This window comes from Equus quagga, chromosome 7 (genome assembly GCF_021613505.1).
Source record: "Equus quagga isolate Etosha38 chromosome 7, UCLA_HA_Equagga_1.0, whole genome shotgun sequence".
NCBI classification, from domain to species: domain Eukaryota; kingdom Metazoa; phylum Chordata; class Mammalia; order Perissodactyla; family Equidae; genus Equus; species Equus quagga.
Genome location: NC_060273.1, coordinates 98,814,880 through 98,832,292, shown reverse-complemented (window position 1 = coordinate 98,832,292; position 17,413 = coordinate 98,814,880). Strand labels below are relative to the sequence as shown.

Here is a 17,413-nt window from a genome sequence, read left to right as displayed (position 1 = left end):
TACTTCCTGGATAGAGCGTTGTGTGTGAGAGGAATTTTCAAAGGCTGCCATAAAAGAGGTCATTGATTTTACAACAGAACATCTGGCCAACGACACATACTCCTCTCAGCAGTTCTCCAAATAAAGCCCCCGTTACAGACGATGACTAACACGGTGAGCTTTAGGCTCCAGGGGACACCTCAACACCACTCCGTGGTGTCCCTAACCACCGCACTATCAAATGGGCTGCTAGTCAGTGGGGGGAACTGCCTCCAAATATGCAAATTCCAGCAGAGAGGAAAACACAGTTGACTGGATTCTTTTAAAAAGCCCCAACATTCTCACATCTATTTCTAATTTCATATTTATCAGCACTCAACATTCTAAATGTTCCATTCTGGCTATCCATATTTCTGGGTGACAATACCAGGACTGCTTTATTGCAACATTCATGAGGGGTGCCTCAAGAGAGAGGGTGATCAGATCTCTAGGGGCCATTTTCTTCTGCATGTCTTTTTTTTTTTAGGAAGAGTAGCCCTGAGCTAACATCCACTGACAATTTTCCTCTTTTTTGCTGAAGAAAACTGGCCCTGAACTAACATCCGTGCCCATCCTCCTCTACTTTATATGTGGGATGCCTGCCACAGCATGGCTTGACAAATGGTGTGTAGGTCCGTACCTGGGATCTGAACCTCTGAACCCCAAGTCGCTGAAATGGAAGGTGTGAACTTAACCATTGCACCACTGGGCTGGCCCCTCTTCTGCATGTCCTTTGAGAACAAAATTTAGAGAACGAAAGTGTTCCTGTATTTTTTAAATGTCTATTGTAAAAGTTTCTTTTCAAGGTTCAATACAAGGAAAATGAGTTGAGAATAACCTTTGTCATATGCATGAACTACGAAAACCGTGAGAGGAAAGTTCGTCAAATTCTGACAATCTCGAGTTTATCAAAACATCAAAAAGTACCACAATTTTATCTATTGTCCTGCAGAAATTTATCCTTCTTGTGCTCCAGAGGTTTCTGTAAGAGTAAGGTTCTCCTTTATTTAAACTTTTCCTAGACATTGCTTTCTCAAGTGAAGATAAAGGATTTGTTTTACAAAACAAGAGATGGCTGTGCATTGAGTATTCCATCTCAGGCAATCAATTGCCTTTGTACCATGTTTCTTGTCTCTTTCCAGATAGCTTGTTGTATCTTATACACGGACTCCTGAAAAATTCTTTCTACTTGTGTAGGAAAGCCACGACTGTCTTCCTCTAGGGCATTGATAGTTCGCAGAGCAAAGGGAGTCCTTTCTCGAGGCAGTGGATTGTTCAGTGGCCGCATGGGGATAACAGAATTGTATTTGTGCTGCCTGTTAACGGAGTTCATTAGGGACGTATAGAACTGGAACTTGCACCAAGTATCTCTTAAAAAGTTTTCAGTCAACAATAAGATTGTCCATGCAGACCCATTCACCGCATCATCTAAATTCTGTAAATGCTGTCTGCCACATGGCATCTCAGCAAAGATTATTCCAGGTTTGATGCCGAAGTCATTTTCTAGCAGACTCTGGACTCTGAGGGCTTCGTCTGTGTCATCCTCTGCATGCAATATCACAAATTTGAGGAACACTTCTTCTTCTGCTTCCTCTTCAGGCATCTTTACCCCTCCTTCAGCTTTCTCCTGCTTTTCTGGTGGCATCTCTGTCACATATCTATGCTCAGCAGCATCACGCAGGGAGATTTCCTCAGATTTCTTGGAGTCTGACTCATGATGTCTTTGACTTGTATCCATACTGTGGCTTTTACTCCAAGACAGAGAAAGAGAGCAGGGATCTGTTTTAGACTTCCCGATACCCATTATAAACATCCAAGTCAGAGGAGAAAAGCTTTATTTATTCCTCAGCATTTCTTTTCATCCTAAAAGAAGAAATAACAAAGCAGAATATTGTAAATTTAATCAAAATATTAAAAATGAAAACTTTCATTCAACTTGAAAAGCTCAAAAAGATTATATTTAGGTCCCAAGAAAGAAATCCCAAACAGATCATTGGAAACAAAATCACCTTTTTTTTTCTGCTTTATCTTCCTAAACCCCCCATACATAGTTGTATATCTTAGTTGCAGGTCCTTCTAATTGTGGGATGTGGGACGCTGCCTCAACGTGGCCTGATAAGAGGTGCCATGTCTGCACCCAGGATCCAAACCCTGGGCCGCTGCAGCGGAGCCGGTGAATTTAACCACTCAGCCACGGAGCCAGCCCCTCACCTGTCTTTTGTGAGCTTCACAAGGGCTACCACAGGTCATCAAGGGTAGGTTAAACAGAGGGTCCTCTTTAATATAAGAGGAAACATTTGGAATTTTAAATGGTATTATAGCACTATTATAAATCATTAGATTAAAATAAATTACTTTGGGTATTTTAGTAAAAAGGTACCATGCCACTCTATTCATATGGAGTTTAAATCCATCTTCTCCATTATCAAATTATTGCATAAACTAGAAATAGGAAAATCTAAAGAATATGAAAATATTAAATACAGAATTTGTTTTTGTATCAAACACAAATACAAAACAAAATACAAATACCCTAAAGATGGCTAGCAGGCAGCTCTACTGACGCAGCATAAAGAGAAGATCTGAAATGTCAAATGAAATGATGTCCAGCATTCACTGTTCAGAGCTTTTTTGTTTGTCTAGGGTCAGGCCTTGCTGTTTTAGTGGGGCTGGTGGAGAAATTATCATAAGGGTTGTGAAAAGTAAGGAATACTTAAAAAAACATTTATTCATGTAGGGAAAAATTAACATTTGGTTTGGAAGTGAAATCTGGAAACAAAGACTTGTGATTTTCTCCAGTGAAATCAACAAAGAATCATTATGGTCTATACTCATCCTTTTATTTTAAAAATTCTAAATTCAGACTGGAAGAATGAGATCAGCTGTGAAAGAAAAGTACTCCATGTAAATCGAATTTAAATAAATCTTCAGATAATGTTGGCAATGTTATTAATATAACCCCCGAAATAGGCAGTTTCAAGGGGGAATCTTTTATCAAAAGACAGAAAATTTAGAATAGAAAAATATAGGTTCCATATTTTCAAATATGGGCCCAGGGGCTATATTCCAGAGCATTTTTATTTATTGTTCACGGGCAAAGACCAGAGTTTGAGAAGAAATTAGAATTACATTCATAATAACATCTACATATACCAAAATAATTCAGGTTTATAAGAAACCGTCCAGCAAAAATGGTGGAAAGTTGTTATGGGAAGAAAAGACAGGAAAAAACACAGAGAATTTCTTCCTAATGTATATAACGAGTGAAAGAGTTTGCCACAGCCTCTGAATAGTGCATGAATTGCTGGCTACTGCCCGTCGTTTATGATGCCTGCGCTTTAGGTTCTGACTTTACAGTATGTTGTGCCAGCTACCACAAGGTATTCCAACACATAACAACTCTAAAATGCTACATACATACATCTCAAATAATAAAGCTAAATGAATTTGGACCCTCTTCATTGGTCAGGATTAACTGCTGACATTACTGTATTATGAAAAAAGGTTTTACCACACAAAGTTGCAGAAAGAAGTTTCCCCTGCATAAAAAAAACAATTGTTAAACCATTCAGAGGCATCTATTTACTATGTCAATTAAAATGATCTTCACTTTTTCGCTGAGATAGCTTTGTTAAAGCAACTTATCATTATCTTAATCACTAGCTGATGCAGATAACTGCTGTTGAAGTATATAACAGATATTCATTAAAAGTGTCAAAAATTTCTAAGGTAAAATGGTGTGTCAAGCCAGATCACAAAATCTTTTTAAATACATAAAAATCAACAACAACGACAAAAAGAATTACAACTTTATGTCTTATTTTTCTTAAATACCAGTCAGCAAAAAGGAGCAAAAGACTCCAGAAATCTATGATGTGCTGTTCCAACTTCCAAGCATTCCTACTCACCCCGCCCTAAGCAGACCAGAGAGGAGAAAGTTAATGACAATGTCTGAAAAACTGCACTATAACCTTCTGATCTGGGGGCAGAGAGGAAGGAGAAAGCCAGAGGAAAAAGCTGTGGGAAGCTGTGTGCTAGAGATCTTTCCCACCACAGTGATTCAGAGATGGGGAAATGGTCTGGATTCATCACTGCGGTTCTCAAGGCTGGAAGGAAAAGAGAGGGCCTCACTGTGCTCCCTCTGAGCCAATTAACTCCATCAATAAGGAAGGCTTTATTAGATCAGAAGGAATGCTGAAGGAAATAGGGGAGGGGAGAAGGCTGGCAAAAAGAATCCTGGAAACTCCTCCTCCCCTGGATGGTCAGCACCTGGGTTCAAACATTTAGGTTTCACCTCCTTCCTCTCAGCTAAGTGGGAGGAGAGTGAGGGTGGCTGCTGGGGAGATGCACGTGGGATCGTCGTTCACAAGAATAAAAACATATGTGTGTGTGTATTCACTCTTTTAGAAAAGGAAGTGATTAAAACACCTCATGACTTTGAAAACATTTATGTTGAAAAGTCGCACCCCCAACCGTGTCCTCCTTATCCATGCTGTTACCCCACTGGCTTCCTACTGGTGACCAATTTTATTAGTTTCTCCTATGTCCTTCCACTATTTCTTCATGAATATATATTCTTTTTGTCCTATGCTTTTTTCAAAAAAAGTATCGTAATTTATATATACACACACACACATACACACACGCAGACATACTGTGAAAGGGGGGAGGGGGAGGAGGAGGGAGAGACTGCTTTTCCCCTTAATACCATAACCTCAGAGCTTTCCAGATCACCACATACAGAGCTTCCTCACTCTATTTACAATGACATAATCATCGAGCATGTGAATGTACCATAATTGTCCCTTGTTCTTGGATATGTGAGTTGTTTCCACTCTACTACTATTATGAACAATGCTGCAATGAACAGTTTTGTACAAAAATCATTTCATATGTGTGCAAGTTCATCTGCAGAATAATTCTCCCAAATGGGATTTCTATATCCAAAGACAACGGCATTTGCAATACTGATAGATTTGGCTAAATTGTTCTCTGTAAGACTGAACATTTTTTTGCTTTTAACTTGAGAGAATGACATCCCTCACCTCCACCCCTTGCCTCAGAAGACCAAACCCACCAACTACTATTGACTAGAGCCCACCTGAGCTAATCACATCCCCTTGGGCAACAGAAGTGTAGAAAAATATAACCCATCAGAATGAAGGCCTTCAAGTGAAATTCTAAAGGGAAGATCAACAGGTCTGAGATAAGAAGGAGGGAGAGTCCACTTCATATTCACTTTATATCCATTTTATATCTAGGCCAAAGAGGGTCCCAATAGAATCCCCCACATTATATAGGAGTAAGATGAAAAGAACAGCATGGCAAATATGCATACTTGGCAAGTAGGCAAAAATATTACAGTAAATAAAAAAGAATGCAAAGAAGAATCATAGCAGACAAAAGACAATTAAAAATGGCATTGTCATTAAGACTATGTGCTCTAGAATCAGATTGCCTGAGTGTACATTCCAGCCCTGTGACAGAAAAACCATGAGACTTTGTACAAGTTACTTGATATCTTTGTGCGTTGATTTCACCATGTGTAAAATGGTGATGATTATAGTACCTATCGCTAGAGTTTTTATGGAGATCAAAATGGCTTACAACAGTGCTCCATAAATGTTAGGAATTTTTACTGATATTAAAACAAAGAAGCTAAAGAAAAATTTACACAACAAAGGCATACGCTCTAGGACAGTGCCACTCAGAGTGTAGTCCATGGATAAGCTGCTAGTCCCTGAACTGTTTGGTGCCAATCTATGACAGGATAAGGAGATTGTGCCAGTATGTAAATCAACTACATCAGTTAATTCTGCTGTTTAGTTCAGCTGACTTTTTTTATAGCAAGACATTCTCAATGAAGAAAGCAAGATGGTTTACATTCTGTGCATGCTTCTTCTATCACCACAGACAAGTGTGAGCATCACTGCTCTAGGAGACACCAAAGAGAATATGTAATCACTGAAACAAAAATATTAAAGATGAGAAAATGGAATTAGATGAAAAGCAAGAATGTAGACAAATCAAAGACACAACACCATTAGGAAAAAATAGAAATGGCAAAGAATGGAATAAATATGACTCAAAACCATGTCAGTTAAACATGGTGGAAAGCTTGAAAAAAAAAATCACAGAATATGGAAAGAAAACAAAAGACAATAAAAGTAAAGCAATTTGTACTGTCAATGAAAATAATCCATAACCAATCTATAAATGAAAATTTGGGATGATTTATTCTGAGCTAAAACGTGAGGACCATGGCCCGGGGCCTTTCTTCCTTTGGGAAGGAAGAAAGGGCACCAAAGAAGTGAGGTACCCAGAGTGGTTATATACCCCCAAAGAGGATGCTTTACATATGATTGAAATGTCCCTCCCATAATAGTCACAAGATTGCCCCGTCAGCACAAGGCTTGATGGACACAGCAGGTAGTGGGTCTGCCATCTTGGCTGGCATAGCAGGAGGCAAGACTATTGTCTCGAGCTGGGTGGTCACAGGTAAGCCCAGCAATCAGTTCCTAGCCTAAGGAAAGATGCTTAATCCTTAAGGAAATGCCAACTCTGGGAGGGGGAGGGAAGTTGCACCTTTATCTCAAGGGCCTTTGTTCTTGCCATAGGGAATCTCTAAAGCAGATATACAATGCATGCTCAATGGCCTCGGTCAGGCCCTTTTGGAAAGACAAGGTCAGGCCAAATTAGGTTTACACCAAATGGCTTCCTCATATACTCCAATATATCCTATTACTTGCCATTTTTATTTGTCAGTAAAAAAATATAACTATGGAGATTTTTTTTTTAATCTTTTTTTTTAAGATTGGCACCTCGGCTAACAACTGTTGCCAATCTTCCTTTGTTTTTTGTTTTTTTTTCTTAAGGATTGGCACTGGGCTTACAACTGTTGCCAATCTTTTTTTTTTTTTTCTTCTTTTTTTCCCCACACCCACCTCCCCTCTCCCCCCCCCCCCCCCCCCCCCCCCCCCCAGCACACAACTGTATATCTTAGCTGCAGGTCCTTCTAGTTGTGGGATGTGGGACGCTGCCTCAATGTGGCCTGACGAGTGGTGCCATGTCAGCGCCCAGGATCTGAACCCTGGGCCGCCGCAGCAGAGCTTGCGAACTCAACCACTCGGCCATGGAGCCAGCCCTGAGATTTTTTTTAAAAAGCAACCAGTATAATGAAAACCAATGCATCTGAAATAGAAAACCCAACGAACCTAACAGAAAAATTCAAAGATATAGCAGATTCATCACCCTAATTCAAGTGCTCATTCTTACTGATCACAAACAGACATTAAGTGCCTCCTGATATAATCCAATATGATGCACACAGCACAATGTACAACAAGATTTGCTGATGATGTTGAGTGGGCATGCAATATAGAGTCTGGAGTTTGGGGGAAAGGTCCAGCCAGGAGATGTATATTTGGCATTTATCTGTGGAGAGATTATATTTAAAACCTATAAACTTTATGAGATTATTAAGGGTGTATAGATAGGAAAAGGAAGTGTATTTCAGACTTGCCAGACCCACAATCACATGCGCCAATTCCTTAAAATAAATCTCCCTCCTCTCTCTCTCTAACCTATCGGTCCTGTTTCTCTGGAGAACCCCAACACAATCTTCCTTAAAAGTTTGTTGCCCTAGAATTAAGAGTTAATGTCTGCATTTTTAAAACATTATGACCACTTACAAAGAGAGGCTCCCAAACAGCAGTAAGTAAAATAATGATCAGTAATAATTGGATAAAATATACACATATATACAATTTTAAATCTGTCCATGTGTTTACCACAGAAAAAGCTTGTGTTTAAATCACTGCCTCCGAAATCTAACACGTTTAAAATTAAGGCACCCAGGACTTCAATCCTTCAGCCTGGGAGAGCCTTTTTCTTTACTATCTGAACAGCACCATCTTGTGGAAAATATATGTAAAATCAATAGTTTCTTCACTTGAGTTAATAATTAAATTTTGATGTTATTAATAAATAGGTGTTGTTGAAAACTTACTGTGCATCAAGACCTGCCGGATTTCAGGGATGTGAAGCCAGGACCAGTAGACTATTAGGACTCAGTGCACTGGTGCCTCATTCTGGATAACAGGTGCCGGGAAAACACTCGGGAGGGACACCTGCAGCAGGGAACGCTCCGCATTAGTAAGGATGAGAGAGGTAGACGTTTTCCACATAGTGGGAGCAGTATTTGCAAAAACACTGAGGCACCAGAGGGCAAATTATGTTAGGATTCTTTTGCACCACGTGTTTATATGGCTCAAGTCCCTGTGTGTGGGGGTGGGTGGAGTGGGGGTAATGAGAGAGAAGGATGGAGAGATAAACAGGATTAGAGAACATAAGGGATCTAACATATTATGTTCAGGACTTTGAATTTGATCATGTTGGCAGACAGAGAACCCTTGGTAGGTGTTAAGTAGGGGAGTGCCATGATCTGACTTGTTTTAGACAGTTTACAATAGCTTTAGTAAGGAGTCTAGGCTAGAAGACTATGAGGCCTTAGACTGGGAGAACAATCCGCTGAGAGGCCGTCACAATAACCTAGGTGAGAAAGCAGAGCCCTGAACTATGAAAGTGATACTGGAGACAAAGATATGTAGGCAGTAATGAAGTGGAGTGGGTGACAGAGAAAGCAGAAGCAACTGTTCCTCCCAAGCCTGCACTTCTCCTAACTTGGTGGGTGGCCAATAGCAACAAATGAACATAGGGTCAGGAGAGGATTTCATTAAGAGAAGAGATACTCAGAATACTTAGAAACTAGGGAACTGCTAGTAGAAAGAGGGTGAAAAATATGGATGGGAGCTTCTCAGAGCTGAGCGGTATCCTCTTGGTCAATGGGCAGCTCTGTCTCTCTCCCACCTACCATTTCCCTGGGAAAGCAGAGAGGCCACTTAACTCCTGAGTGTGCTAGGTCCCAGGATAGCGTCTGCGAAGAGTACTGCAGATCATGCGGTGACCTAAGGGATTTGGGGTTTTGCCTTCTGGGGAGAAGGTGAGTGCGCCTTTGTTTTGATGCGGGATAGTCGCATTGTCCAGGGAGAGAGCGTACTGTTATTGCTATTGTTCTTGTCTAAAACTTTAGGTGTGGAAAGAAGAGGGGTATGGATGTTAGTAGCCAAAGCGGTGTCCTATAGCAGATCTGCACACCCCAAATTTATTCCACTTCCCTTTTAGTGTACTTTCCTATACCACAAGTATTAATAACTATATTTCTGAGACTTCCTTGAAGCTAGGGTTTCAGATGTCATGTAAGTTCCACCAATCAGATGTCTAAGTTAAATAAGGAGGGAGGAAGAGCATGAGGCACCCATTTTGCTGGTTAAGACTCTAGCAGAATGGATGTGATTCAGAAGCTGGCAGCTTCCTGATTTGGCAGGTTTCCTGGTCATGGCAAAAGCACCAGTAACCCTAGACCAATTCTGATAGGTGGTGCTATGAGGTGTTCCTAGAAACTCAATCTACAGTCTAGCCGTTCAACCTTCCCAATGATACTGTAAATCTTGTAATACCCTCTAATGTATACCTTTCTGCTTAAACTAGCTAGAGTAGATTCTGTTCTCAGAAGCCAAACTGTGACTGGTACAAGATCCAAAGTCAGGACAAGGAACCATACAGCAGAGGTTAGCAGCAAAACACGGCCTGCCACCTGTTTTTATAAAGCTTTATTGAAAGATAACCATGCCTGGCTAATTTCATGCTACAGAGGCAGAGTTGAGTAGTTTCAACAGAAACCATATGGTCCAGAAAGCCTACAGTATTTACTATCTGGACGTTTCCAGAAAAAGTTTGCCAACCCCTGGATTACAGCATGGAAGTGCCAAGCTCTGCCAGGATGCCAGGACACAACAGAACAGACCTGTGCTAGCCAGATGAGGAACGTGTGGACTTTTCTTTGACTTTTTCACATTGGAAATATTTTCAAAAGCCCAACTAGGGTAATCAATACTTTCAGGAATAGGATGGGTAAGAATTTGAATCCATCTTGATTTTATACTGTGAAAACATTATTTAGAATCAGCTGTCATTTTTTAAATTTTCTTCTTTTGGAGATTGCACAGAATCCATAAGGATGGCAAAGGCCCAGTAAAAATAAAAGGATTAATTATCAAATAGTACCTATTGATACTTATTCCCAGACAACATAAACCAGTACCTGTATTTTTCATATTAGGTTACCAAAGCTTGCATTAGAATGGTTAGAGTTCTGGGCTCCATAGGAGTCTAGCACCCTATATCTTTCCTTCATGGCACTAAGCATGACCACGATTAATTAATTACATGTATGATTCTCTGTTTAGTTTCTCATCATTCCCACTAGACTGTAAACTCTATCAGAACAATGACCAAATCTGTCTTGTTCACTGCTGTATCTCCAGAATCTTGCACATAGTCAGCATTCAAGAATATCTTTTGAATGAATGAATGAATTAGACAACACTAAATATAAGACTAACACAGTTTTTAGGTTCAGAGAGATAGCCAGATAGCTCTTTATCCCCCCTCATCATATAAATTACTGACTCAGTTAGAATAGGGACTAGCTAATCCAAATATATCTTGTGTGATTTTTAATGAGCAATTATGTTACATTTTCAAAAACTATGTGAATAAAAATATGGTACATTCATTTCAAGACACAGCTCAAGGATCATATTTGGTAGAAAGCACTTCCTTTTATCTCCAGGTTGAGTTAAGCACTTCTCCTCTGGACACCCGTAATATCCTGTTTACAAGTCTTATAATATGCATCACACAGCACTCTTTCTTGCTGGCCAGGGAGGTAGCTTCCACCTCACTTTCCCAGACTTCTCCATCAAGGCAAATGGCGCCATCGTTTGCCCAGTTACGACAGCCAGAAACCTGAGGCATCGTTGACGCTTCCCCCTTCCTCTCTTACACTTTCACTTCCAAGCTGTCACCAAGTCCTATCCGATGTACAAAATACACCTCAAACTGTTCCACTTTCCCTCTCCACCTCATTCTCACTCTCGAGCAACAGAGCTCCCCTAGTCTACTGCACTCTTTCCTAGTCTCCTGTGTCCACTCTTGGTCAGTCTAATCCATTTTCCACTCAGCAGCCATAACGATCTTTTTAAACACTTACATCTGATCAAGTTCTCATGTATAACCCTGCAATGGCTTCCTACTGTGCTTAGAATCAAAATTTCCGAATACGGCACATGACGCCCTGCGTAATCTGGCTCCTTCAACTCCAGCCTCATCTCACGCCTGTCTCCCCTTTGTTCCTCAGCTCCCTGCACAGGGGTCTTCTTTTTCAGTTTCTCAAACTTCCTCATCTTTCTTCTGTTACAGGATCTATGGAGACATTTTATTGCAATTTTGAGGTATGGGTTATATGACTATATTTTCTTATCATTAGAGAACTTGTACACAGTATCAGAGGCTGGCCAATATTCTACTGGCGGTAAACAATCAAAACGTCCAAAACCTGGGGCATGACAACAGAGACTATGTCATATTATTCATATAACTGAATTATATTAAATCATTAAAAATGCTTATGAATGTTATGAATAATTTTAATGATATGAGAAAATGTTTCCATAATAATAAGTGAAAAAAGTAGACTATAAAATAGCACATACAGGAGGATCTCAGCTTTGTAAAACTAGAGAAAACAGATTGGAAAGAAGTACACCAATAGGGTAACATTGGTTACCTGTGTTTGGTAGATGTGCGAACATACATATATCTGTGTGTACAGCTATACACATATCCCTCTTCTACAATGATAATGCAATCGGAAAAAAGTGGTTTTTTAGTAAACAAAAAAATTGTTTTCGGGGCTGGTCCCGTGACCGAGTGGTTAAGTTTGCACGCTCTGCTTCAGCGGCCCAGAGTTTCGTGGGTTCGGATCCTGGGTGTGGACATGGCACTGCTCATCAGGCCATGGTGAGGCGGCATCCCACATGCCACAACTAGAAGCACCCACAACTAAAATATATAACTATATACTGGGGGGATTTGGGGAGGGAAAAAAAAGGAGAAAAAAAAAGATTGGCAACAGTTGTTAGCTCAGGTGCCAATCTTAAAAAAAAAAAATCATTTTCTAGGTTTTGTATTTTTAAAGAAAGCTCATGTTAACTTGACGCCCCGACAGTATACTCCTTATGTGCCATATCTGCACAATCCAGATGGGTTTAGCCCATCTCCAGGTTTCTATTTGGTCTCCTATTTTTTATCTATACACAAATTTTCCAAGAGTCTGGGCTTGCTAGCTCTAAACCGAACAGAGCTCCTCCAAAATTCTACTCAAATTAAGCACTAGAAGGCAGAATATTCAACTCCAGACTACCTAAAACAGATCATTGAGCAAGTAAATGTTTAATGACTTTAAAAAAAAAAACTGCTTCTATCAAGCAGAAAAGCAAAAACACACAAACTGACCTTCCGCTGTGTACCTGCTTTTTCATCTTGTGGACCCTGTCTTTTGATTCAGCTGCTAGGAATGCAGGTGGACGAGCGTTCTCGAGCCAACATCCAGCAGCTGCGGCAGATGCTTTGATTCTAACTCCACTCCTGCCTTCCCCTTACCCTCCTACACTTCTCTTTCTGTTTGATATTCCAAATACACTTATGATTTTTACATTTGATTTAATCTTCTATTGTCCATATTTATTCAAGCATCTCAATTCTGAAAGGAGAAAAATTTTTTCTTCTAAAAGAGGGGAAGGTAGTACATATGCTACTGACATCATGGACTAGTTCCTTAGGATTAAAATGAGAAATAAGCATTATGAATTAAGAATGACTTTTTATTCCTCCAACAGCTTCTCCTAAAGATGAAAATATTGTTTTTCATTCCTATTCCTACATATTTTAAAAAGAGAACTGAATTATGCTATAAAATCTTGACATTCTGATATCAGCTTAGTCACAACGAAACTTAAAAACTTGTGCAATATTCTCTGAACAACTGCCTTCACTTTTCTGAAATAACAAGTATTGGAGAGGATCTGGAGAAAAGGGAACTCTCATGCACTGCTGGTGGGAGTGCAAACTGGTGCAGCCACTATGGAAAACAGTATGGAGTATCCTCAAAAAATTAAGAATAGAACTACCATATGATCCAGCTTTTCCACCACTGGGTATTTATCCAAAGAATATGAAAACACAAATGCATAAAGATATGAGCACCCCTATGTTCATCACAGCATTATTCACAATAGCCAAGACTTGGAAGCAACCTAAGTGCCCATCAAAGGATGAATGGACAAAGAAGATGTGGTATAAATACACAACAGAATACTACTCAGCCATAAAAAAGACGAAATCATGCCATTTGCAATAACATGGATGGACCTTGAGGTTATTATGCTAAGTGAAATAAGTCAGAGGGAGAAAGTCAAATACTGTCTGATCTCACTCATAAATAGAAGATAAAAATAACAACAACAACAACAAACAAACACATAGATACAGAGACTAGATTGGTGGTTACCAGAGGGAAAGGGGAGAGGGAGGAAGCCAAAAGGGGTGATTAGGCTCATGTGTGTAGTGATGGATGTAATTAGTCTTTGGGTGGTGAACATGATTTAATCTACACAGAAATCGAAATATAATGATGTACACCTGAAATTTATATAAACCAATGTTACTTCAACCAAAAAAAAAGTCTCCAAGTCAGAGAATATTACTTCCTACTCAAGCAAAGGAATTGGCAAGAAAAATCATTGCACATTCTTTTTGGTAAACTAGATGATATTTTTATTTCATTTTCTATATTTAAAAATGAGAACTGGCATTAAAGGGCCAGTCTTCTCCAAACCAGGAAGAACATTTTATAAAAACACAGAATTTAAGGGTAAACTGTACATCTAATCAAAATTTGGCTCAAGAGAAAGACGGTTGTGCATTTTAATACTTGAGAGCCCACTATCCAACAATATTCTAAAGGTGCCATAAGCTTCCCGGAATACTAGAGAATAGCATTCAGTGTCCAATAGTAACCCACCCTGAGGGTCAGCAGTAAAAGGATGTTGCAGCAGGACTACGGCAGTAACCCCTGAGATGGAGCATTTGAACAGTGAAGTGAGGGAAGTGAAGGCATACAGCCCGTGATGGTCCAGCAGAGGCCCACTGCAGGCAAAGGCAGCAGCAACAACATTAACGTCCCTCCAGTGGGGTAAGCAAGAGGGGAGGTAGGAGATGAGATCAGACAAGTAGTCAGGGATTAGATCACACAGGGCTTTGAAGCCATTATAAGAGTTTGGTTTTCATGATTCTGATGAGAAGCCACCAGAAGGTTTTAAAGGGAAGTGAAAGTTCCGATTAATTTTGGGGGGGAAAATCACTACTCTTTGGAGAAAGACTGTAGAAGAGCAAAGGCAGAAGCAGGAAGACCAAATCAGAGACTTCAAAGTCACGCAGGTGAGAAACAATTGTGGTTTGTTTAGACAGGGAGTGAGATGTGGTCAGATTAAATTGTCAAGGCAGAGTCAACAGAATTTGCTGGATGCTTGCATGTGAGCTCTGAGTTAAAAAGGAAGAGTCAGGGGTGATTCCTAGAGTTTCAGCCTAGTTGAATGGCAACAACATTTCCCTAGATAAGGAAGGTGGCTGATGGGGAAGCAGAAATGAGGACTGGGTGGGTGCGGTATCAATAACTCTGGACATCCTAATTTAAATGCCTATTAGACTTTCCAAGTAGAGATGTTGAGTAAACAGCTGGATATATGCATCTGGAGCTCAGGAGAAGTAAAGCTAGAGATAAAAATTGGGAATTCATCAGCTTATAGATGCTATTTATAATAAAGCCAAGGATTTATTGGCTTTGGGATGGAAATAATTTTTTTTTTAATTTATGGCTTGGGATAGAAATTGCCTTAGGAGGAAATATGGCTAGAAAGAAAACAAGGCCAACAACTGAGCGCTGTGGTACTCTAATATTTAGTAGCTGAGAAAACGAGAAGCCTGGAGACACAGGAGGAGTGACCAGTGAGGTGGAAGGAGAATGCACGAGACTGGTATCCTGGAAACCAAACGAAGAAAGAATATCAAGCAGGAGGGAGCCATCAACTGTGTCACGAGGCGAAAACTATGCACAGACACTGGATTTCGCAAGTGACATGGGGGTGGTTTCATAGGTGACAGGGGGTGATCGAGGCAAAAAGCCTGAGATGAGAGGGTGGAGGAGGAAATAGGAGGAGTGGAAATAGAAACTTGGAGGCAAGTCTTTCAAAGAGCTTTTAAAAAAAATTAAAAGGAGCAAAGAAATGGGTGAGACGTAGAAAGGGATGTTTGGTCCAGGGAGGACGACTTAAAGACGAGATTCATCAGCAGACATTTGTTAAACGGATAAATAAAACAGACCATGAGGAGCAAAGGATTCAACAGTATAAACGTGGTTTATACTTCAAGTTTCATACAGTTGCACATATAAGTAACATTTACTTTGCTTCAAAAGGAGGTAAGGGGGCCAGCCCGGTGGCACAGCAGCTAAATTCGCACGTTCTGCTTTGGCGGTCTAGGGTTGGCAGGTTCGGATCCCAGTGCGGACATGGCACCGCTTGGCAAGCCATGCTATGGCAGGTGTCCCATATATAACAAAGTAGAGGAAGATGGGCACGGTTGTTAGCTCAGGGCCAGTCTTCCTGAGCAAAAAGAGGGAGATTGGCAGCAGATGTTAGCTCAGGGCTAATCTTCCTCAAAAAAAAGGAGGCAAGGCATTATTTTATACCTGCTCATCTACTTTCTGATGTAAATGACATGTAAAATTGAGTTACTTAACTCCATTTATAACCAACGTGCTATTTAGCGCGTTAAAATGTATCATATTTGAAAGACTTTTTAAGTTTACCGCCATGAAAACTGGGGAGGCCCTAACTCATGTGAAACTGAAAACTAGCTCACGGCTGCCAGCCCAAATGAGGTTTTGGACAAGAAGCCAAATAAGAAAAACAAAACCAAAACCTTCAGCCTGGACTCAGTGTGCCTGGCTGAGGCTCACGCCGAACCATTAAGCCATTTAAGAAGCTGAGCTACTTGCTTATGGTTCTGAGGTTTCCTTATAAAGCAAGTTTTCTGGTCAAAGTGAAACTGACAAGAGAGCAGAAAGTGGTTCGGGTTTTCCCTGCAGAGTAAGGCAGCCGTGTGACCGCGGGCCGGCGCCGGACCGCCCGGGCCCCCGAGTCCGCCGCCGCGGCCCGCACCCCGGGCCGGATGCGCTGGGGGAGAGCGCGGCGCTGCGGCCCCGAGCCCGGCCCGGCGGCTCCCGCCCGGGCGCCCAGTACTTGCCTGGAGGGCGGCGCCGCGGCCAGCCCGCGACCTTCCCGTCTTCCTCTCCCACTGAGCGGCCCCAGTCGGTGTGCGACTTCCCCGAGGTGGCGGGAGGGAGAGGCGTTCACAAACCCCGTCCCCGCGACCGCCGCCCGCCGCCGCGCCGGGACGCGCGGAAGTCTGGCCGCGGAGTCCCCACCCCTCGGAGCCGCGCCCACAAGTACCCCTGGAGGACGGCCTCGCCGGCCCGCCGGGCGAGTCAGGGGTTAACCGGCCTGGCTCACCGCGCAGAAGGAAGAAGCGGACCCAGAGGGGCGGAGAGGGGCGAATAGCGCCGGGGAATTGTCGCCGAGGGAAAATATGGACTCTCTCTGCGCTGCTGCTGCTTTTTAAAAATGTCCCTATAGGGGCTGGCCCTGTGGCCGAGTGGCTGAGTTCGGGCGCTCCGCTGCAGGCGGCCCAGTGTTTCGTTGGTTCGAATCCTGAGCGCGGACATGGCACTGCTCGTCAAACCACGCTGAGGGGGCATCCCACATGCCACAACTGGAAGGACCCACAACGAAGAATATACAACTATGTACCCGGGGGCTTTGGGGAGAACAAGAAAAAAAAAATAAAATCTTTAAAAATGTCCCTATAAGCCCCGACTTCGAGGCCGGCGAGGCCGGCGGGTGGGGATCCGCTGTGTCCGCTCCTTAGACAGACCTGGCTGCTGGGATGGGGGCTGCGGGCCCTGCCTCCGCGCTACCGGGGGAGCCTCAACCCGGAGCCCGCCCCTGAGTCCGGGCCCCGCAGATAGGAGCCCCTGAACTCTAAGGGAAGGACACAGCCGGTCTTACCCAAACAACCCGAGGCCCCTCCCGAGGTGCAGCGATTCTCTCGCTCCTCCGAGCTGGGCCCTTGGCTTTTCCCTTTCCTTTGGGGCTCCCTCACCCACTGTTGCTGCTGTCAACCACACGCCTGACCAGGGATGAGCGACTCATCACCCCCTCCCCAAAAAAGCCAGCCTGAGACACTCCTTTCTCAGGTTCCTTTCCACAACCGAAACAGATTGGAACTCCACTGAACATTAAGGAAGAACAAAAAACCAATCAAGTAAAAGAAGCGTATGAAGCAAATACATACTTGATCCTACCGTATCTACCTC

The 17,413-nt window shown here is 42.1% G+C and overlaps 1 protein-coding gene across 1 annotated transcript in view; it reads right to left on the bottom strand.

Annotated features, from left to right (window-relative positions):
* Window positions 1-628: 628 nt before the first annotated feature.
* Window positions 629-17,413, bottom strand: part of LOC124242064 (TIR domain-containing adapter molecule 2-like) — a 39,812-nt gene continuing 23,027 nt past the window's right edge. The window contains exon 4 of the mRNA XM_046666606.1: window positions 629-1,763. Coding sequence (XP_046522562.1) covers window positions 1,115-1,763 — 649 coding nt within the window. The 3' untranslated portion in view covers window positions 629-1,114. The remainder of the gene's footprint in view (window positions 1,764-17,413) is intronic.